This window comes from Symphodus melops (assembly GCF_947650265.1).
Source record: "Symphodus melops genome assembly, chromosome: 12".
NCBI lineage: Eukaryota > Metazoa > Chordata > Actinopteri > Labriformes > Labridae > Symphodus > Symphodus melops.
In genome coordinates, this window is record NC_136702.1 from 22,955,537 (window position 1) to 22,978,406 (window position 22,870).

General features: G+C 42.6%; 1 protein-coding gene across 1 annotated transcript; it reads right to left on the reverse strand.

Moving 5' to 3' along the window:
- Nucleotides 1-1,703: 1,703 nt before the first annotated feature.
- pgap1 (post-GPI attachment to proteins inositol deacylase 1) lies at nt 1,704-22,194 on the reverse strand. The gene is made up of 26 exons (XM_079356769.1): nt 21,629-22,194; nt 19,656-19,809; nt 16,743-16,918; nt 15,666-15,837; nt 14,948-15,108; nt 14,648-14,700; nt 14,495-14,561; nt 14,256-14,361; nt 13,665-13,723; nt 12,559-12,642; nt 12,385-12,434; nt 12,186-12,237; nt 12,032-12,109; nt 11,069-11,144; nt 10,919-10,992; nt 10,778-10,829; nt 10,631-10,697; nt 10,003-10,108; nt 9,396-9,434; nt 9,096-9,280; nt 8,718-8,948; nt 8,342-8,477; nt 8,209-8,259; nt 7,805-8,016; nt 6,802-6,906; nt 1,704-6,709 (listed from the first exon to the last, which is right to left on the reverse strand). The coding sequence occupies exons 1-26, from the start codon at nt 21,758-21,760 to the stop codon at nt 6,571-6,573; spliced, it is 2,817 nt and encodes a 938-aa protein (XP_079212895.1). The 5' UTR covers nt 21,761-22,194; the 3' UTR covers nt 1,704-6,570.
- Nucleotides 22,195-22,870: the final 676 nt, after the last annotated feature.

Genomic DNA, 22,870 nt, shown 5'->3' on the forward strand with positions numbered 1-22,870 from the left:
CAGCCAATGCTTCGCAGAGTAACATTTCATGATCAATATGATGCATTTAACTATTCTACAAAATGTGGTAAAAGGATTGCTTCATCTCAACCTACTGCAACAACAAAAATGTGTAATTATTCCTGCAGCATTAATAATATATGAGAAGTATAATTTAACATCCCTCATAAAGGATCCAATCATATGATTACTCTAATTATCCTACTTTACTGAAGTAAATCAAACATTTTGAATAGATGCCTCTTACCTGCTGTTCACTATTATTATTTCTGCTCATCCTCCTCATGATCTAGAGGTAGAGCTCCATCTTTCCACATATAAGACATGCGCAGGTGGATAAACATGCCTGTAGACAACACAACGATAGGCTAAAATAATGTGTGTGCACGTGCAAACAGTCAAAACACCCAATCAGGAGCGCAGGGTTTCACATTGATCAAGTTGTGTCACATTGAAACGCTGGCAGCAGCTTGAAGACGGTAAAGTAAACATGAGGACAGAGTACAAACACATTCATTCATCAGTGATGCAACTTCACACCTCCCACTGTCGCAGAGACGGCCGGGTGTCGGCAGGGAAACGGCGCCCTCTGGTGGCTGCTCGGTGCAGGTGCAGAAGAAAATACATTGAATCAGTTGAGGAAAAAATGAAGTGCTGTTTTTAAGTCAAATGATATTGAAACAATTTCCATGTAATAACCAAGAAGCTTTATAGTTTTTACGACGAAAAATATATTGCTATGGTTTGCTTGGCAAACATTGGACAAAGTCTGAGTAAACTTCAGACTTCACTCGTCTCCTCGTTTGGTATCAGAAAAGACTTCCACACAGTAAAAGCTGCTCTGTTATTGACATTTTCATTTTGAGTTTAGCTTCCAGCATTTTCGTGCCGGACTCGTCCATGCAGCTTAAAATCCCGGAAAGAGCTACAGTAATATTTCTCCAACATAAACTAACTAGTATTTAAAGTTTGCGAGAGAAACCAACAGAAGCAGAGAGCTTTTTAATGAGCTTTAATGTCTACGTAGAAAATAAAAAAAGTCGGTAATTAACTTTACTTGAAACCATTGGAGCATTTGTAGACGGACTAGTCTAAAGTCTAACTAGTTCAAAGTGCGGCCCGGGGGCCATTTGTGGCCCTTGAGTGGATTGTTTGACTTTCGAAGAATCAGAAGATTTTGGCCCCAGGCCTCATCAGATGGCATATTTCTTTCTTTTTTTCCTTTTTCATGTTAGCGAGGGAGACCTATAAAAGTCCGACTATTCTTTCCAAAAAATTGGAACACAACAGTTTCCCACTGCGATTAGTTATTGTGTATTTACATTATTTTTTTGAAGAGGTCAAAATACAAAAAGTTCCTTCCAATATTTAAAAAAACAAACAAAAAAAGCCTGTGGCCCGTGAGCGATTCTAACGCAACAATTTTGGCCCGCAAGAAAAAAAGTTTGGACACCACTGATCTAGAGACACATCAGTGTTTGAATAACATGGTGACAAGTATTTGACATAATGTTACTGTTGATATCATTGTAAACTTAAAGTTTTACAGAACAAACTTAAACCAGGTGAATTTGAGGTGAATGTGTCAGAGACATTTCAGCCAAGTCATTATGTCCCTAAATATGTAAACCAAGGTTAAAAATACAGGAAATGATCCTTTACAGTGATGCTCATACCCATTTATAAACAAACAACCACACTACATTTCAGGTTTTTATTGAAACAACAATGGTGCCAAAAATTGCAGTTTGCCCATTTACAACAACATCAGTTAAAAATGTGAAAAATACAAAAACACAGACACAATCAGTTTTGACACAAATATGCCTGAACCTGAGGAGAACATACTCTTCCACACTTTAGCCTCACCACAAAAAAAAATAAAAAAATAAAAATAGACTCTCCCTCAGACATGATGACACATTTTCACTTCCTTCAGCTAACTGCAGGGGGCAGCATTCAGCCAGGACTAACTAGTACTGCACAACAAGGACCAGCTAGCAGGAGTGACAGGTTTAAAAAGTCACTGAAGGCAGAAGCAGAATAAATGAAACAGAGACTTTTAAAGCACTTAGAGACAGCTGTGACATTTAGTAGAATTATAACGTCCATACGACCAGATGAACACATTTGTTTCAATCAACTTTTTATGACTGAATATGAAGGCAAAAAAAAAAAAAAAAAAGTCATCACCCCAAATTAAATATTCTACAAAACACGAGCCTGAAACCTGATCTTTAATGTTTTATGTTGAACAGAAGTGTCAGAGTGTGTTTGTCATATTTAATGTGGTTTCGTACTCGTATACCTACAAAGTTTTATAACACGCTGTTTGAACACTGAAACAAACCCTCTGGAGGATCAGAAGCAGTGAACGTTCAGTGATGGAGATATAAGTGTGATTCACTGAGCGACTCTTTGTCAGGAGGTCGATTTTAGAAAAATGCAGCTGAGGGTTTTGGAGCGGCTGAACCGTTTACATGCAAAGTGTGAAAACAAGGAAAGCAACATGATTCAAAGACAGCTTGTTGTGAGGAGTTATGGACTCTTCTTCGGTCTGTGGAGTTAGCAATCAGTGAGGAGACATCCGCTGTGTTTCCCAACAAAAACAAAGAGCATTTCATCAGAATAATATCGCCCAACAAAGAGTGAAATTACAGCAAATACTTGTTTGTTAATCTTGATCTTTGAGTCAAACCAGAGCATGGCAGGTGGAGCTTTGATGGATTCACTTCCTTCCTTCCCGTGAAGATCAGTACTTTGAGATCTTTTTACGTCACAGATGTAAAACAGGTGGTTTGATGATACATTTCTCAAAGCTCGACCACACAGAGGGAGGAACGAGATCACAGTCTACACCGGTGTTTATAATGGCAGTATTAAAGACTAAGTGGAGATCAATCCTGCTTATTGTTCAAGTCCAACTTCAAGATTTTCAACCTTAGTCCAGCTGGGGTTTAAGCTAAGTTTCTGTCAAATACAAGAAACTTCTTTTCTTTTTTTACAGGAGAAATAAAAACACTCAAACATAAACCTCATATTCTACAACAGCATATATCATACTTCATAAAAAGTGTTGATTTTATAGTTTGGAAAGAGAAAAACCCTCATGTGTTATCTTGTACTACGACAGGATCACAGTGAACACCGATATAAAGCACATTAATATCTATGTATATAAAACGAACACAAACCTTGAACTTCTCTTATTTGTTCTACAAAAACAAGTGTGTGCCACCAATTTACCACGAGGCTACGATGTGCATCTCGAAGCACTAACACTGCACCAAACGGACGAGTGCACGCATCACTGACAGCACTAATAGAATAAAGTGAAACACGTCGACACATTCAGCGCAGGTACATTCACGTTAGAGAAACAGCTTTGCAGAGCGCGGTGATGAATGATTGTTCGCCTGCTTTAGAGGCTTGGTCCCCGAATGAAACCACTGCAGACGTGGACGTTTTAGGGTCAAAACATTCACGCAGAAAAGTACACTTACATTCACAGCGTAGAGCAAAGACAGCTGCTGAGGACGGAGCGGTTTTCTAGCTTTACTAGGAGGAAACAGAAACGCAGCTGCAGACACGAGAGAGGAGGAAGGCACAGCAGCGGCGTCATGGACATGAGCACGTGCAGGAGAAAGACACGTCAACAACAAAAAGAGTCAGAAAGAAAACATTTCAATCAAACTCCGGTACACTTGTGGTCAATGTTAGAAACAGACCCTCTTAAACATCATGTGAGGCAGAGGCTGATATGAGGGATTTATCTGACGGCAGAATCTGATCAATAAGGAGCTGCACATTAACGCTTTTCATTAGTGATTAAAGGAGACTGTGAGGACAACACATCTCCTTTAATTAAAAATGACTTGGTTGTATTGAATTTAACAGATATGTAAACATTGTGAATGAAAGAATACACCTTGATCCCACACATGTAGACCTTCTGATTTCCGGTCAGTCCTCGTATCACCCCGACACTGCAGCCTTCACCATGTTCCACTCGTGTTGTGAAATCTCCATCAATCAAAACTAGAAATGTATATGAGCCGTGACGCTGAACAGACGTCTCATAATCCTCCACTGAACATAAATCCAAGGCTTAAAACTTAACAAACTGACGGCTTCGACACAGACTCTGAACCATCACATCACCCACAACAAGTCTTTATAAACGGACTCGAATATTCATCATCTGTCTCCTCTTCCTCTTCACCACATGTTTCTCACAATCCCCTCATTAACATCTGAGTGTAATCTAAAGTAACCAGTCAGTACGAGCACATTTCTGCTAACTTGGCACACTAAACCAGACTGAAGTAGATTAGATTATCAACATGGAGGTAAACACACGAGAGCTCATGAACTCATCATCTCCTCGTGTCTCTGTTGATTCACCAGCAAACGAAACGTGTTGATGAGTTTGATGCAGAAACTCACGACACAAAGACGCTCTTCATCAGACCGTCAACCCTCGAGGTGAGTCTCAATCCAACACGTCAGATCTTCACTCTTTAAAGCTGCAGCGTAAGGCCTGATAGTGAATTTATCTATTACATCGCTGAATCTCATACACAACACATTTACCTTTGTAGGTACCGATAAAGAAACCTTGAACCTTGGGAATGTTACAGCGTTATAACCAGAGAAAAGAAGAGATCATCTCATTTACACATGTCCCACCGAGGTCGTCCTGTTTCATTCACTAAACAACTCATCAATAAAAACCTACAGTGCTGATTTTCACGCCTGATGACTCCCTGCGAGCTTTTAATTTGAAATATCTGTGCAGGATGTAAAGGTTCCCCTAGTTTGCCATTCTTTAAAAAACGACTTAATGATTTTTTTTTTTCTGTCAGAAGAGCTGCACAAAGTTGAGAAAAAGGATTCAAATGAGTCTGAATTCAAGAAGAGAAAAGGTGAAAGTGGGTTGTTTGATGTAACAGGATTAACATAAAGAAATAAGGCTTAAAAAAAGTTCTTGGCTCGTTTCTTTCAAGTAAGACAATATGGCACGAATATTTCCAGCCACACGACTGTTCAGTAACTATTTTAAGTCTGCTGCTTGTTAAACACGACGAGAGCCTGACCATGATAATCATTAAATATCATCGATTAATAAAGTCCTCTCAGAACTTTCCTGATTGTAGTGAGTTTAGCAAAAGCATCACAACTTCTATAGAATGTTCAAAACAATAAATGGTTAAAATTGTTTGATAATGTTACATATTCTTTAATTTTGTCATTTTTCATATAAAGTAGGCTTCTGAGTTATTCTTTAAAACTCTAATATTGACATCTGCAACTTGAGTATTCTGTCACTATTATCATTATTTGAATCTTTTTTTATTTAACAAGAAAGTTTGGTAACCCCTTAAATGAAGGTCACACTGTTCACCATTAAAAGTGCACTGTGTAGATTTGGAGAGGTGAAGCCGTCCTGTGCTGGATTTAATCATGATGATGTAACGTGAGTTTAAAAGCAAACGAGACTTTCAGCACTGGACGTGTTCAATAACACCGAGCACAAACTGCGATTTCAACATCGTCCTCGCCGACATTCACATGAAGTCAAAGGTTCGACTGTTTATGAGTAACCTCAACAGAACCTTGTGCACGTGCAGAACATGACCAGCAAAGACACGAGGGAAAAAAAGCCGCTTTATCCACAAGGGGGCGCCAAAATCCACAAAGTGAAAGTTCCCCTCGGGAGCTTTTGTGTTTGAAGTTTAATGTTTCAATGACGAGTTAGGCGTCTCTAACACAAAGTAATGCCTGAGTGAGTGAAGCAGTGATTATCAGTATCATGTCAGCGTAAATATCCGTGCAGCCTCAGAGTGAATCAGGTGTTTAAATGGAGAGGATGATAACTATTCAAGACAAAGCAGGAACGGTACGAATGCACTGAAGCCTGTTCCCGTGCAGAGCTTTCATTTGGCTGTCATCGTCGTCGATCTATTTCAAAGAGTGTATAAGAGGGGAGTGCAAACGTGATTACTTTGGATTTTCCTTCAGGAATGAACGCATGTTAACGGCCACTTGTTTGAGTGGCCGCGCTGCAGCAGTGTATAAGTAGAGAGGACACACAGCTGTGAGTCTGAGCGAAGCAGGAGGCAGTGTTGAGTTTACAGCAAGGTGACCACGAGCCACTGTAAGCACTAAAAAAAACAAATCCAAACTAACACATCAGAACAGTAACACCCTGTTGTCTAGTATCAGTAGCTTCACTGGTTATGGAGTTGTTGCTCCTTGAAGGCAGAGCTATAGATATACAAAGTAAGGCAAACTTGGTTTCAGGTTGATCCTTCGCAGCCATATTCGCACCAAATGTTCCAGGGCCATTACATCCTCTCTTATTAAAACATAGTGTAATCACCACGGAGCGTTTAGTGCCAACATTGAGCAGACAGTTCCCCAAGCTATGTATGTCTATGGCTCTGCTCCACGGCAGCGAGACGGAGCGAGTCGTCCCCGGGACAAATATGCTGCCGCCGGCTTCAGCGAGCGAAGCTGTGAGTTAGAGAAAGGCTTGTTATGGTGGAGACTGGAAGCAGTCAGATACCGTCAGAGCAGAGTACACAAGGCCAGAGGGACGAGGGCCGCCATCAGGAAGTAGGTGACTCTGTAGAGGTGGAGCGGAGAGAAAGTCACCATGGCGACGGCCAATGGGAGAGGGAGGCAGGATGTCAGAGGCAGGAGTTTACTGGGGAAACAAAAGCAGCAGAGGAAGATGGTTGAGGGGAATGTTGCTGCCAGAATATGAAGCTAACGTGGCAGGTGAGGGTGTCTTCTTACCTTCTGCTGAGTTTTAAAGTGTTGCAGTTTATAAGCAGCATGTACACGAGAACTAGAGGCACATGGTGTGGCCAGCAAGGGTCCGGATCCAACTGGTGAGAATACCTGCGGAGTATCACAACATGGGCTTAACAGAGACGCACATCTCAGTGACATGCGTGTGCTACGAGGTTCGTTTGTGAAACAGCTGGATCAAAAAAACAAAGACAGAAAGAGGCTGCAGCGTGCACGGACGATGTGGAAATTGAGGTTAAGAGTGATGCATAATTGGTTCTTTGAAACGTGTTTAAGTGAGGACTTTTGGATACTTTTTCTTTGTTCTCTGACACGTCAAAAACAGCCAAAGTAAAAGCAGATCAAAGAGTTTCTCCTCGTATCTTTACTGCAGAAAGTGTGATTGAGCCGACGTGAGAACGCAGCAGGATGGAATCACTGGGTGTGTGGACGTCTGTGCACGAACAAAGACACCTAAATAAACTGCTGCATTATGTTTTCTGTTCTCCAGAATGTTTCATGCTCTTTTGTTGATATTGTGATTCTCTCGAAAACACACGTAGTATTCAAATAAAGGCACGTGTCCTCATTATAACGTCCTATAGGGGACACTTTGTCCACCACTTCCCCGTCAGGAGCAGTCTGTCTGAGATACTCAAGAGACAATGTGTGAAAACAGCTGACGATAATAAAGAAATCGTGGGGTTCCCTCGTCGAGCTGTCACAAATTAATCATTAACAAGCTCTTGATTTGCTCCACAGGAAGCACAGCTTGCTCTCTCACCTGTTCAGACTGAAGACTCACTGCAGGACTGGAGAACTTTTAAGCACTCTGACCGGACAGATGCAATGAACTTGATTTATGAAACATCCAGGTCTTACCTAGAGACTGACTGGTTTCAAACTTTTCCGATAAAAAGAGATAAAAATCTCTCATCAGCCTGTAAAGAAGCCGGATGTGTTCAGAGACACTCGGTCTGTTCAGGTAGTTTGTTTTTGAATACGATACCTCAGGTTGCGGATCCAGTGGATGAGTGAGGGTGCGATGAGCATCACAGGCAGAGTGAAGATCGCCGACAGGCAGAGGTGGAGCTGTAAGTCATCCCTGACCTCCTGCAGAGCACTCTCTGACAGCAGGGGGGCGCCGTTACACTCTTTAGGCTTGCTTGAGGATTCAGCATGGACTGTGCCGTTCTCGGCTTCTTTATGCTTCTGTGGTGCCTGGAAAGATGGTTGAATCCTAAATTACTCTCACGGCAATAATGCTAATGTGTAAGATAGATATGGACCTCTGAAGTTCATTAAAACCAGTTTACTGCTTGTCCGACATGTATTTTACGGTTTGTGCTGATGTATTTTTATTTTATTTCATTAACGCAAAATATAAAAAAAGTGAAACACGATCAATCTTACCAGATTCAGCATGTGGCTCAAAGATCTCTCCGTCATCTGCAGCCTCAGAACCTGCACACACGTTCAAGAACTAGACTCAGTGTCGACTCTGCGCTGGTTTAATTCCCATCACTCCCCGTGCTTAAAGACTCACCCTGTAGAGGTGAAACAGAAAGGCCAAACAGATCGACAGCGCTCCGCAGAACGTCCAGCTCAAAACAGCCAGACACAGAGTGATGAGGAGCTGGGGCTGCCGTCGCAGAGTGCCACAGTCTCTGGAGACAGACGGTCTGCACGCAAAATAGAGAATTTAAGCATTTTATTACACACATTCGATCACGTTTAAAGAAGCTGGATCGAGCTATCAAGGAATCTACAAAGCAATCCCAAAACCTCTGTACCAACGATCCAGTCAGAGCTCGGGATAATTCATCGCATCGCTGAGGTTTTAAAGACGTTTTTCAAATTCAAATTTCCCAAACTGTCCAGTTTCAGATCCCATACAAACTACTTTCAGTGTCCAATCGTACCTGTGTAGCGGAGCTAAGATGAGTGAGACGAGTCGCATTATGAGATGGAGGAGTGTGCTGCCCCAGTATGCAACAGCTGCACCAAAGATGTACAGCAGAGGAGACAGGAGGTGCGGCCATTCATCGACCGGTATCATGCCCTCATGAAAAGTTACATCCGGGGTGGTCGGTGGGAGGGAATCCATGACGGGGAGGAAAAGCATCGCCCAGCTTTCTTGAAAACAGCTCCAGCTGAGGGGAAGAGAGGTGGAGGAGAATTAGCAAAGAGGGTTTTAAAAATAATCAGGTATTTTCATAATAAGAAAACAACAGCTGTGAGATGTGATTTAAAAAAATGCTCAACACAAAAAAATGACATTCAGCACCTGCAAAGCTTACCTGAGCAACAAGTGCAAAATATAAACAGGCAGATTGACTTTGTGGGGCTGCAGGCCATTGGCCACCACCTGACTCATGTCTGCAGCTCGCCGTGACTTGAGGATGGAGGAAAGCTGCCCCCCACAGGCCAGGAGGAGCGTTACAGCCGTGTACACCGGCACCATGGGGCCACAAAACCTCAGAATCTGTCAGGCAAAGAAGAACAATGACATTTATTAATGACATTTACTGTGAAGCTAAATAAAATCCAACATTATCTCCTGGTTACTGCAGAGTTGAAACAGGAAGGGAAAGCGGTACCTGTCCAAGAACTCTGGGTAATGAAGTCCTTATCGACACCTGGGGTTTAAACAGGAAGACAGAGTCAATGATGTTACTGCCTTTTTCAGAAGAAAAAAAAAAGTGTCACAATGAACTGTTATCAAGCTCTGCAAGAAGCTGAAGAGAGTATTTCTTTCTGCTTGTTCCCACCATGCTGGACTGAAATGGGCAAGTAAGAATGGAGATAAGAAGACACAGGACTTTCACCATGGGGAACAATATTTTGGATCTACATTAAATGTCCCCCAATGTGCCTGGGATAACATTTTAAATGTACGTCAACCTAAACGTGTAATTCTGGTTCTTACAGCTTGCTAACTTTGTGTTAAGGACTTTAAAGCCACCACAGCTCTGGTTAGATTTGGATTAAGTTGATTGTTTTGGTAAAAGCGATACATGAATGTGTCCTGTCCTCCTCTGTGAAAAAGATCACAGCAGAAAACCACAAGGGCAAACTGAGGCAAAGATCAAGAGCCAATCATAAAAATGATCCTTGAACTCCTGAACTGCATTTGGATTTAAAAAGAAGATGAAGAAGCTATGCAGTGACAGGCTGCAGGTCTTTCAGGACGTTGAGGAGAAGTACCTTATATTGGCAGTTGGGGGCAGTGTGGAGCTGAAGGAGGACAGCCGAGGTGTTGTCTGGACGACTTGTGTGGAGCATCCCTGAGATCTCAGTCACTGACGGCACACTGGAGACACATCACACCATGTCATGACACAAACATTTTCAGGAGCAGCTGAACACTAAGTTTTCTTCTGTTCGTTATTTTTTTTCTCAGCAGAAAGTCAGAGTGAGCCGATGTGAGAACGCAGCAGTAAACAATCAGGAGAATTCCCCTCCAGCAAGTCTGAGATGTTGGGATTAGTGCACGATGAAAGACCGCCTGCACGTGACTTCAACGTTCTCCAAGCTCATGATCAAACTGCTGTGTCATGTTTTCTGCTCTTCTGTTGATATTGTGATTCAGTCTAACTACATACAGCGTTGATAAAAAGGTAAATAGTCTCTTCATAGCGTCGTATAATCGACTCTGTTACGCCGTCTGCCACTTCCACTTCCTTTTACATCACCTCTTACCTCATAGCCCCGCCCCTCTCCCATCTGACAGGGACAGTCTCCTGCTGTGAGGTGCACGTGTGAGCAACCAGATCAGGAGTGCATATGTGAGATTGGCTTACGTGTGAATGTGACGGAGAGTGACAGGACTGACCTGGCTGTTGTTAAAGAGTCCTCTCTGAACCACGGTACATGTATTCTGTACACATTGGGTAGTCTGTCTGCAGACAAACACACACACAAACAATCATCATTATACGTTATCAAGTGCTTCTAGTTAAGTGTCTGAACATTAACTCACCTTTGTGTACTTTGCATTGGCTGGCCACATTGATTCTGAAAGCTTGATAGGCCTAAAATAAGAAACAAACGTGATCTAAATTTAGCGTCAGAGCAGGAACAGAGAGTGCGGTGAAGCAGCTGGTGAGACACTGAACGCTACCTGGTGAAAGTGATGCAGCCTGATGGTGTGAAGGAGTCCAGACGAGTTGATGGTTACATCACTCGCAGTCAAACCTGGCAGAACAACACAGTCTTAAAGTGAGTTCTCCTCCATGTTTCAGAGAAGAATCACCACAGCTCTACTACTCACCAAAGGACAGAACATGTGGCACGGCGACAGGCTGAGTCTGAGATTCCTCTCTTTGCCACTCGCACTCAACTGTGTACTGTGGAAAAGTGCACACATGAGCGTTAGTATAGTAAGGCCTCATTTTCCTCTGACTTCTAGGCTGTTCAATCCACTGGCCTCAAGTTAACGTTTAAACAAGTTACACCACAAGCTTTAAAAAGTGACATGTAGGGACATTTATTAAACAGTAATTCCAGTATATTTACGAAAGATTCCTTCAGATAGAGACCTACAAAACCCCTCTATGATGAGAAAAGTCCATCCTCTCCGTCTTCTGCCTGCTCCACTTTTCAGAAAATGTGTGCTCAAACAGACCATTTGGAGATTTTCCCTTTATGACATCACAAAGGGCAGTAGCCCCTCCCCCAGGTGGGTGACACTCCCACAGCTAGGTGTTTGTTCTGCCCTCTGAGTCTGCCTTCTCACCGTAAACAATAGGACATGGAGCCAGAAAGCAGCGAGTACACCCGAGCCCTTCCAGAGAGGGGGCGTGGTCAGACACAGCTCATTTACATATTTAAAGCTACAGACACAGAAACAGCCTGTTCTGAGCAGGGCTGAAATAGAAGGGTTTATAGACATGATCAAATACAGGATCAGAGTGGATTTATAACAGCACACTTCACACACGTTTTAAAGGAGCTCTGAGACTTTTTTAAACTGGTTGAAGAGGAGGAGGAGATGTGACCTTTAAGACTTAAATCATTATATTTAAAACCTGGAACATCTGTCCATTTGTCCTTGTTGAGCACGACAGACGCTGGTCTGATCCGACCTCTTTAAGTTAGTTTCCTTGATTTAGTTGATAGTTCTTACAAATATCTTAATACAGTTTCTGTCTGTTAATGTGTTCAAAATGCAATATAATAAATGTGACGGATATTACAGACGACATCAAAAGAGTCGGGACTTCTCCTACTGTACCTGTCTGCCGTTGAGGTTTGAGGCTGAGACAACCAGATGAGTGACAGAGGACAAGTCACTGAGACTCAGAATCAGGACCTGAGATGGAAAATGGACAGATGTCAGCAAAAACCAACATGAGGACTGAGCTGTGTTTCTTAGGTAGGATCGTTACCTTGTATGGTGGGAGAAGCTCAGTGGTCATGGACAGATCAACTGCATGCACACTGTAAACATTCACAGATACTAAGTAATTATGTTTGATTGAACTGAGAGAAGTAATCGCAGGACAACTAATGATGGCAGTATGCTCAAACTCAAGATGTTAAATGAGGATTAAAGTGGACCAAAAAAAGATACACATATATTTTTACCATGAAGAACCGTTCTTGTGTACACAGCCATAAACCCAGCTCATCATTTCCTGTTGGACAACAACAAGAAATCCAAATCACTTTTTCTGCTTTGATTCCAGTCTGACACAAGCACATTTAAAGTGTATTCCTTTAACCCAATGGATAAGAACATTAAAACTCTGCTGAGCTCACCAGGTTGCTGCTCCGACAGTAGAAGTGGCTGTAGGCTTTCCTTCGACTCGACAGTGCAAACAGAAAGTATTTGACCTGTCCCTCCTGCAGACGGAGAGAAGCACCAGACACAACGCTTTATGTTTGCATTAAACTACCGTAAATTCCGGACTATAAGCCGCTACTTTTTTCTCACACTTCGAGCACTGCGGCTTCTACTCCGGTGCGGCTAATGCATGGATTTTTTATGGGGGACAATGAGCTTCTGCCGCAAAAACATTTGACTTCGTCACGTCGGATCTTAATATCAGTCATTTTGCGCTTCATGCACGCACCCTCATCATGGAAAACACACGGAGAAATGCATATGATGCAGCTTTCAAGTTAAAGGCGATCGACCTGGCTGTCAAAGAAGCTAACAGAGCTGCTGCACGTTAAGATGACACTGACAGCGACAACAGAGACTGAGGAAGTGAGTAATGAAGTCATTCTGAGGCAGTGAATGGATGGACTTTTTCTTGTGAAATATATTACGGTCATCTTTTTCATCAGCCGTGTTACAGACACCGTCGGCTAGGCTTCGTATTGTAACGGTTCATGTTGTAAAGTCAGTAGTTGATAATGTGTTCATAATTCCGATTATGTGGAGAGTCAGTGAATGCACCAGCGAGAACGTGTTGAGTGGCTGTATGAGAGAACGCTGGGGGAGAGAGTTGGATTGTTACGGCAAGTTATGGTTTTGTTCTCCGCTGTAAACGGCGTGGTCACGGCCGACAGTGATCGGGTTATTAAGTTATTATTTGAACGCTCTCGTCGTCCTTTAACGTCCGTACGGACGCTACAGTATTTGCGGATGTTACCGGTAGCCTACGTCTGTGTAAATAGCTTTTGTTATAGCGTGGACACCTGCGGCTTATAATCAAGTGCGGCTTATATATGTACAAATACATTTATTTACTTATTTTTAGCCGGTGCGGCTTATATCCAGGTGCGCTCAATAGTACGGAATTTACGGTAATTCTGAGCATATTAAGTTTGCTTCAGTATATTAGCTAAATCAAAATCTCCAAAAGCGTTCTTCTTTGACTGAAGGTACAGTGTTCAGTTATCATCTAAAGGTGTGTCACCTTTGGTGTGCTGTAAGTCAGACGCAGCGTGTTTACTTCACTCCATGCTTCAGGAAAATCTAAAAAAAGAAAAGAAAAAAGAAATGAACAAGAAACTAAAAAAGACACAGCAAAGCTATGAGTAATTCTTAAATTCACTTAAAGAGGCGACACCTGCGAGCTAGTTCAGGCCGTTAACTTGAGCTGCACTGATTTCACTCTTGATATTCCCCATTCTCAAAAAAATTGCCTGAAAACCCCTCCTCTATTCAGGCTGAAAGACCTCATGTCTCTCCCTCTCTGCTCTCTCTCACTCCACCGCCCGAGCATTCACCTGTAGGCTCTGACTAAGGGCTTTAAGATATCATCCAATCACTGCCCACGATTCCTGCATGTAAATTAAAACTGTGAGGAGTGATGAGGCCGGAGCAAAGATGCCAAACAATGCAAACATGAGTTGTCAGACTGAAATATACATATCAATGTAACTCTCAGTATCTAAAAAAAGTCTAAATAACCGTCTGAAATAAATATTCTGAACAGGAGACGAGTCAAGTGTTAGTTCAACTGCTCAGTTTACTTCAGCTGCAGGCTAAAGAATCTCCCTCTGACCTAAGATGGACACGGAGTTGTCCTGGGTTTCTCCCACCAGCCTCACAGGGTGTCTGATGAAGTGATGGTTCAGTACAGCCATTTTCTTCTCCGGGTTGTCTGTGAACTATTAAAAACACACTCGTTAGTTCAAAGGCAGGAGCCACCAGTCAAATCTCTGTGTATTGCTTTATTTAGCATTTTGATTCGAGCGATGAAAATGTGCTCTAAAAATGTGCTTAAACTTTTGTTTTTCCGACCTGTCGGGTTTCGGGATCGATGAGGTCGAAGAACGCCCTGACTGTAGCCAGAACAAGCTCTTTGCACCTGAAACAAAGACAGAAACACTGACTTTTAAAGTGTACATCAATGTTTTAAATTATCTGCCAAAAACATGAAGCTTCTTCTCTCACCAAACGATGGACAGATGGTCAGTGGACACCCAAGTCCTGGGGACTGCAGTCGCCTTGACGAAAACAAGAAAACATTGAAGCAAGTTGTGAGGAGCCTCGCTGGATCATCATGCACACAAAGCAGTTCCTGAAACTTTCCATGTGGTCTGCCATGCTCAAATAAAACCTTTCCTTGACTGCATCATGGTGTGCAGAGCCATCAAGCTGAAACCTCATGAGGATCTTGTGTGGTGAAAAGTTCCTGCTGTGGGAGGAGCCACAACGACCAGGCAGGTCGAATAATTCACAAAGAATACTTACCACCAGGGACAACTTATTGGGGTCTCCCTGGGGACACGGCAGGGATATCAGGCCGGAGCGAACCTGGTAGTCACGGTAACCCCCTCCTACAGACAAAACTGTGACATTCCTGAGTTTTTTCACCTGGGTCACCCACTTGTGCCTCACTGTTGAGTAGAAATCTATAAAGAGGAGAAGAGGAGTTATTAATGATCATCATTATATCACAAACCAGTCAGAGTCACCTGTAGGAATAAAACAGCCTTGATTAATAATTTATTAAGAACATAAAACAGATGTTACAGTGTCAGATACGTTTAAACGATCAGTCAAAGCAGCAGTTGTTTCGTTGTTAGTGTGCCGGGTACGAGAGTCCTCCTAAAGGGTTGATTCAGAGCCCGATTCCTCCCTACAGTACCAAGCAGAGCCGAGCCCGGACCTGAACGGAACAATAGCCAATAGGGAGGCAAAGCTGGCCGACGCAGGAAGCACAACCAGAAGGTAAGGTGAGATGGATGTTGTGAATTCAGGAGTGTTTTTACAACATGTCCTATAAAAACAAACCACAATCACACTGACAAGGAACCAGCTAACAGCTAGCCACATGTAGCTTGCCCGTCATGTTTGTTTCCTCTTAAATGACTCTGCTCATTGGTGAGTGAATCTGTGTTTATGTGCGTCACACTGAAAGAACTGAGAATGTGTTGTGATTGGTGGTCATGCGTGTGCCCGGTCTTACCCAGCAGGTAGGGGTCCAGAGCCAGGACTGGAGCCAGGTGAGGGGAGGCCTGTGTGATGATGAGGCTGACCAGGTTGCTGTTAAAGCGGGGCAAAGTGAAGAGTGCTCGAGCCACCACTCCTCCCATAGAGTGACCGACCAGCACCACACTCTGAGGGGGGGTCTTCAGGTGCTGCCCAACAGACGGAGGAGAAGGACACGATTAGAAAGAAAAAACAAGCTGAAGGGTTTCATGTAAACCAGAAAGACATATTTAATACACATACAACATAATGTTTGTGGCAGCTTTCAGAAAGGGGGAGGGGCGGGATCAGTTTGAAATGCTTTAAGACAGTGTGAAGAAACAAGAGATCAAATAAAAACAGGCAAAGTGAAAAAGCTGCAGGATAAAAACAATCCAACATGTCAGGAAAAACCAGTGACACCAGAGCCCTGTGACTGTGGAATGTGTGCAGATAAGGTCTCCTTAAATCGCTCGTCAAGATAAACTCAACAAACAAAATAAAGCAGAAAAACATTTAAAGCGCCGGCTGAGTGCAGCACCGGGTCAAAACATGTGAAGAGTCCAGTTGGTGTTTTCTCTTCTTTCAGGTTTGGTGACCTCTGTGATGTGTCGTGTGACTCCATTTGATCCTCTCTTTACAGTTTTCTGAGTCAGCACAAACATGGTAACCTCACTGGAGCGCTGTTCCTCGTCTCATGTTATCAACGCCTGGTTGCCAGATCCCTTTTAACCCCGATGAGAGGGGGGCATTTATCGGCATTTATCGCCATATAAAGCACCCTGCAGGCTGGATTTGCTCTGAGCCGGGGAGAGGCTGTAAATTGTGCATTTTTATGTTCACTACTTAACGTTAGCGTTTCAGATGTTTGAGCTTACTTAAATGTACTTTTTTAACATCTTGGCAGAGAAAGATAAACATTAGAAAAGCATCGTGTTTCAACGTTAGCGGCTGAAATGTGATATATGTTTGGTAACTAACCCCCGTGCTGAAACATCACACCGACAGTCATATCCCTCATCGACAGAAGTGGAAGTACCCGTGTCTGAGGAGCAGATGATATTTGGAGCCTGACCTTGTACAGCCTCAGGATGGCTTTAATGCTCTCATGCAGGAAGTGCGTCTGCCTGAGCAGGCTGCCGCCGTAAAGCGCCACCAGCTCCTCGTTGAAGTCCACGGTGAACACGTTGAAGTGGAGACCGCCTTCCACGTTTTCCGCCTTCCTCAAGGCCACAGAGCCCAGAGAGCGAGCTTCAGGAGGAGGAGGAGGAGGAGGAGGAGGAGAGAGTTAGAACAGAAGTTAGGATGAGAAGCTGACTCGGACAGATTTCAGATCACTGGATTTCTAAACTAATCAGCATGTGCTCCGCTTTAAAAATGCCATTTTAGCATCTTCAGCAGATTGCTTCAGCATGCAGCCGCAGAACAGGCTTTAAAGGCTTCATCTAAACTCCTGATGACAAATCAGCTCAACTGAAGTACTGTGAATAATTGCAGATCCAGAAAAACCAGCAGAATTATTGTAAAAGCCAACAGACTAAACTATCCAGAACACTTGAGCTGCTTGTCGACAGCAGGCTCAATCCGTTTGGTTCATGTGTGTTAGTAAAACACTGTGTTGGTTAACATCAGCCTCTCTCTATCGTTGCCTGTGCTGTACTACCTCTCAGGTCAACAAACGTCTCTGCTAAATGAAACTGTAGAATTGTAAAGGGTCAAAATGAGGGAGAGGGAGAACAGCACCTGCAGCCTTGATGTTTCCCTCCATACAGTCTGAAGGGAACAAAACATGTTGTGAGGTGTGAAAGTGATCACTTCTGTTTTATTTATACAGACTTACTAAGTGGAGCCTTAAAGGGACAGAAACCATTCACGGTTCTCTCTGTTATCCCTGTGAGAGGGCCATTTGTCTTGAAGTCAGCAGTAAAATCATGCAAACACACAACAGAAGAAGAGACTAAAAAGATCGACTTTCATGTTGCACATTTCCTCACAGAGCTTCTGCAGAGCTGTGACAGCCTGAGCTCCAACAGATGTTCAACTATTTTAGACATTAAGACATGTTTGAACATTTCATGCTACTCTCCTCTGAACCCGATCATTGGGACTGCAGAGGTCCATGTAAAGAGCATTTATTCTTATTGCCTGCACTATTCACATGGACGTTCAGCTAACAGGAGATAATGCTAACATGTACTTCTCCTTCAAATAAATGCATGTCCAAAGTAAGTCAAGCCATCACAGAAGTGTTAGCAGACATCTGTACACCGAACACTAACTCTGATCTGCCTGTTGCAACACAGCTTGTAGGTCCCACCACTGATAACGCTCATGACCAATCACAGTTAAGACATTTATGGCCAATAAGATTTAAAGAGGGGCCTTTAAAGGCTCTCTAGAAACGCCCCTGCATCTGCCATGTAGCAGTAATTATTTATGCTCCGCTCTTTTTTATGCAAATGATCATCTTATTTTTAATTATTGATCAGAGTCGTCATCTTTGAGCTTCTTCAGATCGTCAGGGCAGCTCTTTGAGAACTAAGATTACATTTCAGATCAACTGCACCGTCCCTCAGAAACACCAAGCTGACCTCATGTGGTCGGGAAGAGTAACAAAAGCAGCAGTAAAAAAACGTGAGCCTGAGGGGTTTGATGTAGGAAGAGAGCAGCTCCATCACAAACAAACACCAACGTGTTGTTTCTTCACATGGATTCACGTGCGGCTGCTTTCCGCCTACACACCACGGATAAAATGAACAAAGACTGAGAACTAAACAGCGTTATTAAAAAACTGAAATATAGGATACAGTATAAATAAATATAGAGTTCAAAATTAAGACACTTTTATTGTCTTCAAGAAATACGGACTGAAACTTCAATCTAGAAGATCATCTTTAAAATCCTATCCAACCGATAAACAAAAAAAAATATATATATATATATATATTTTATGGAACTTGCATCATATTTTCAAAAAAATGTATTTAATGTCTTAAAAAGGCGGAGCTCTGCAGTTTAAAGCAAACTCGTCCTCATGAGGGGGTCAGGTGTCTTTTTTGAGGGGACTATTTTCAGCTGCGGATTAACGTATTAACCCTCACAGTGCTGTAGTGGGTATTTAGAGTCTCAGGTCAATGGACCATATATAGGATGGACTTAGAATAAACTGCAGTGTAGGTGGATGTTTAGGGTCAAGTGTAGCAGTGCAGTGTGGCTACCTCACTGAGCTCTATTACAAAGAGGAAGAAGAGACACAAGGAGATAACTGGGAAAATAAAAAGGTAAATATTTCAAATTCAGAAAGTAAATCCAAAAAACATGCTCGCTCACAGTAACTTGGACTCATCGTCCACTTTATTATTTACAGCTTGTGAGTACCGGGTTGGACCTCCTTAAAATCTGCAGAAACTGCCTGATAGGTACGAGCTGTTAGGTCAATAAGGAGCAAAGTCTCGAAAGAAATGTTTCCAGCACCTCGCTGAAACTATGTCAGGAGGAACGCTCGCCCAGATGAATCTCCTCTCCTCTGTTGAGTGAACTCATCGTCATATTTAAGACGGCAGTTTGAGATGATGTGAGCAGGACAAGGCTCAGGTCGGCTGTGTGCTGTTTAAATGATGCTCAATGAATACACAGGGACCTCGGCTTATTAGAGCGACTGTTTCTATCAGCTCGAACCAATATGGCCATTCTCGTCTGACCTCTGACATCAACGACGCCTTTTTGACACAACCGGATTTCAATACACTGAGAGCTTGTGTGCAGCACTGTCATGGCCTTTTCAGAGTGTGAGTGTGTGTGTGTGTGTGTGTGTGTGCGTGTGTCTAGGTGTGTGTGTGTGTGTGTGTGTGTGTGTGTGTGTGTGTGTGTGTGTGTGTGTGTGTGTGTGTGTGTGTGTGTGTGTGTGTGTGTGTGTGTGTGTGTGTGCGTGTGTCTAGGTGTGTGTGTGTGTGTGTGTGTGTGTGTGTGTGTGTGTCTGGGAGCTTACCTTGTTTGTAACTGCCTGCGTTTCCAGGCAGGAAGAGAACGGGTGCACCGGTGAGTTTGAGCGCTCGGGTCTCCTGGGCGTACACGCCCTCTCCGTACAGGTAGAGGCCGTACGCCGGGTACAGTCTGGCCACGCGGCGAGGCAGAGCCACACGCTGGGAACACAACATGAACGATCACAGACACATCAATGACGGGCTGTTTGATGCTTTTTTTTCACACTTATCAGCTGACAGTCTCAAGTTAACCTTCATGTTAGGAAGCTGCTACAGCAGAGCGTCTGAATAATGTCAGCAGGCTCCTCAGCCTCCATCAGCACTCTTCATACCTGCACTTCATTCTGCTTTCATTTAACACACGTCATTTACAGATGGGGGGAGGCGGTCTACCATGCTTGTTGTTCTGTTGAGGTGGTTCAGAACGTGGGGGTCTCTGGTCTCTGGTAATCTGAGGATCACAGGCTAAAACATGTGTGGACCCCTATCCTAGAGGTGTAGCGGTGCAAATTAAATTAGTTCAATAAGAGTAATTACTATCAACACGTGGCCAAAGTTTGACCTCGTCATATAATTAAGACCAGAAAACGTTTCATGTGATCCGGCTTTAAAATAGTTTTTAAAAATAACTCTCTGCGTTGTGTACATTTGACTTTTTAGATGGAGGCTATATCTGCCATGACTTCACACCATTTTAATGCAATCAGATGAAGCTCAGGCTAATAGTGTTAGCTAATCAGTTAAGCTCCAGTCTGAACTTTCAGTCCAACAAAGATCAGTGTATCTAGTTTATCTAGATCTAGTGTGGGCTGGTTTTGTGCCACAGATCTTCTCGAGTCAGGGATGCAGATGTGAGAATAAGCCTCATGGTTCGTCTTCAGTATCTGGCTTTGAGCTGCATGTCCCCCCCCCCCCCCCGAGGGCGGGATGAGACTTGTTACATGATCTGTGGATTCATCGTCAGCATAACTTCAAATCTAAAATTCCTGTCGCAAAATGTGCCGTGCTGTGCTGGCGGTGCAAAATGGGTGTGTGTTGTTTTTATTGGGTCAGGTGTCCCAGGCCAAACTATAGCTAAGTGAAACTAATGACAGAAATATTCAGCAAACACAAATCGTAGTACTCTAGTTTGCTAATGCTGCATATATTCATTTATTTCTACATCAGATTGTTCTCCAATTGCTCCAAATATTTCATTTGTAGTTCATGAATATTTCCCAGCTCACTCTGACTCAGGACAACATGTCCATCAATAAGCATACATACAGATCTGTGAAGAACTGTCCTTCCTGATGTGTGGGACTCTTTGTGTTCTACTTCATACAAACACTGATGTGAAGGCCTGGTTGATCAGACTTTGCCCCCCAGCTGTGCTCCACTTCTGGACAGATGAACACATTAAGGGTCGACCTACATTGGCACTCCTTCTTTCCATGTTTGCATATCTTCACCTGGCTTGTACAGTCAGCAACAACAACATGTTTGCACCTCACAAACCTGATGACCTCCTGCTGAGAGGATTCAAGGATCAGTCGTTGATTTATGGTTTATTATAACCCGGGCTAATTATACTTAACCTAATCCTATAGCTGACCAACACACACCTGCAACCAAACAGGTGTGTGTGTGTGTGTGTATGTGCGTGTGCGCGCGCGCGCGCGCGTGTGTGTGTGTGTGTGTGTGTGTGTGTGTGTTACTATTAATAGAAACCATTGATGAAATGCAACACAAAGCCTTTCACTACCGGGTAGCGTGTGCATGTTTAAGGAAATATCTTACATGAATGTTACAGTCAAAATATTCGTGTTATGTTTGCACAGTTTTATTTCATACTGAAGGAATAATTTCATCATGGCTACAGTGTTGTTTTTTTTATCGTGTGGTGAAATACAGAAACAAACACGGCTCTCTGCTTGCTCTGCTGTTTAAATACATGTTAAATGGAGGCGCGAGGCGCGATAATTAGCCTGATACTCACCCGGTACTCTGGATATTCAAACATATAGGTCATACTACATCTGTTCTCCTCGAAGCCTGTCAGCAACTCTCGCAGGCCAGCCGCCAGAAGAGCCAGAGCAAACCCGTAAAAGGCCACAGTGGAGACTCTCATGGTTCAGGTGTGACCGCCGGCTTCAGGTTTTACAGGTGTTTCATCTCCACAGTTTTCATTTGTGCATGCTGGAGACTCCTCTCCGTGTCAGACGGCTGCTGTCACAGTCACCGGCGGAGCCACACAACAGGAACCACATACTACACCTACACCAGTGATTGGCAGATCTCTCCGCCAATAGGGGGAGAGAACTCCAACACACGGGACCAATAGAAATTCCGAGAGCGAGTGACGCGTTCAAATGTAAAAAGAAAAAAAAATGGATTCAATTTAGATTTGATTATTAAAAAGAAACGAAACTAGTATAATTTATTCATGAATTTCATCTGTTAGGCGGGCGGACTTCCGGCGGATATGAGAGGAGCTGAGGATATTCACATTTTTGGAATTTTTTTATTATTATTTATATCAATGTCTCGTCATCATTGTTTTTTTTAATCTTACTTTAACACATCATTTCAGAATGAACTCTTTATAATTTTACATTTATTGCTATTATATTCTTTTTAGCATTTCTTGTTCCATTTTAGCAGCTTTTTAAATGTTTTGTGTGTATTCATTTATTATGACATTGGTCTATTTTTTTTATTATCCATCTTTACTTTATATTGTCCTTTTATTTAATTCATAATTACATCAATGGTAAATGGTTTGATTGATTAGCTTTATACTGACGATTTGCTCCCATTGAGTTTAATATTTTCTCATCTTTTCTCTTTACTTTTCTTTTTATTGCATCTTTTCTGTATGTCATTACATTTTTAAGTGACACTAACACAATTACAGTTAGTATGTTGTGCCAACTTCTGTATACATTTATATTTTAAATTATTTTTTTCAAACCTTTAAAGACCAAAACAGAAAATAATATAGAGGATCAGTCACACAGACTTTGGAAACATGTTGTGTATATATAGTTCAGTGCCTATATACTGTTTTCATATGTATTCATATAGATGTACGTCATGATGTTACATATACTGCAGTATATATGTGTTATAAAGATTTATATAGAGGGGGAGGGGGGAAATCAGTAAACATTTCATTTTAATTTGGATCTTTAATAAAAGAATCAGAAGTCTGCAGCAGCTGCCTCAAACATTGCAAACA

Coding starts and splice junctions, on each gene's coding strand:
- pgap1 (XM_079356769.1), bottom strand. CDS start 21,760: ATGAGAGTCTCCACTGTGGCCTTTTACGGGTTTGCTCTGGCTCTTCTG. Junction 12,110..12,185: donor AGCTTCTCCCACCATACAAG/GTAACGATCCTA, acceptor TTTCCATCTCAG/GTCCTGATTCTGAGTCTCAG. Junction 8,017..8,208: donor TGAGCCACATGCTGAATCTG/GTAAGATTGATC, acceptor CCATCTTTCCAG/GCACCACAGAAGCATAAAGA.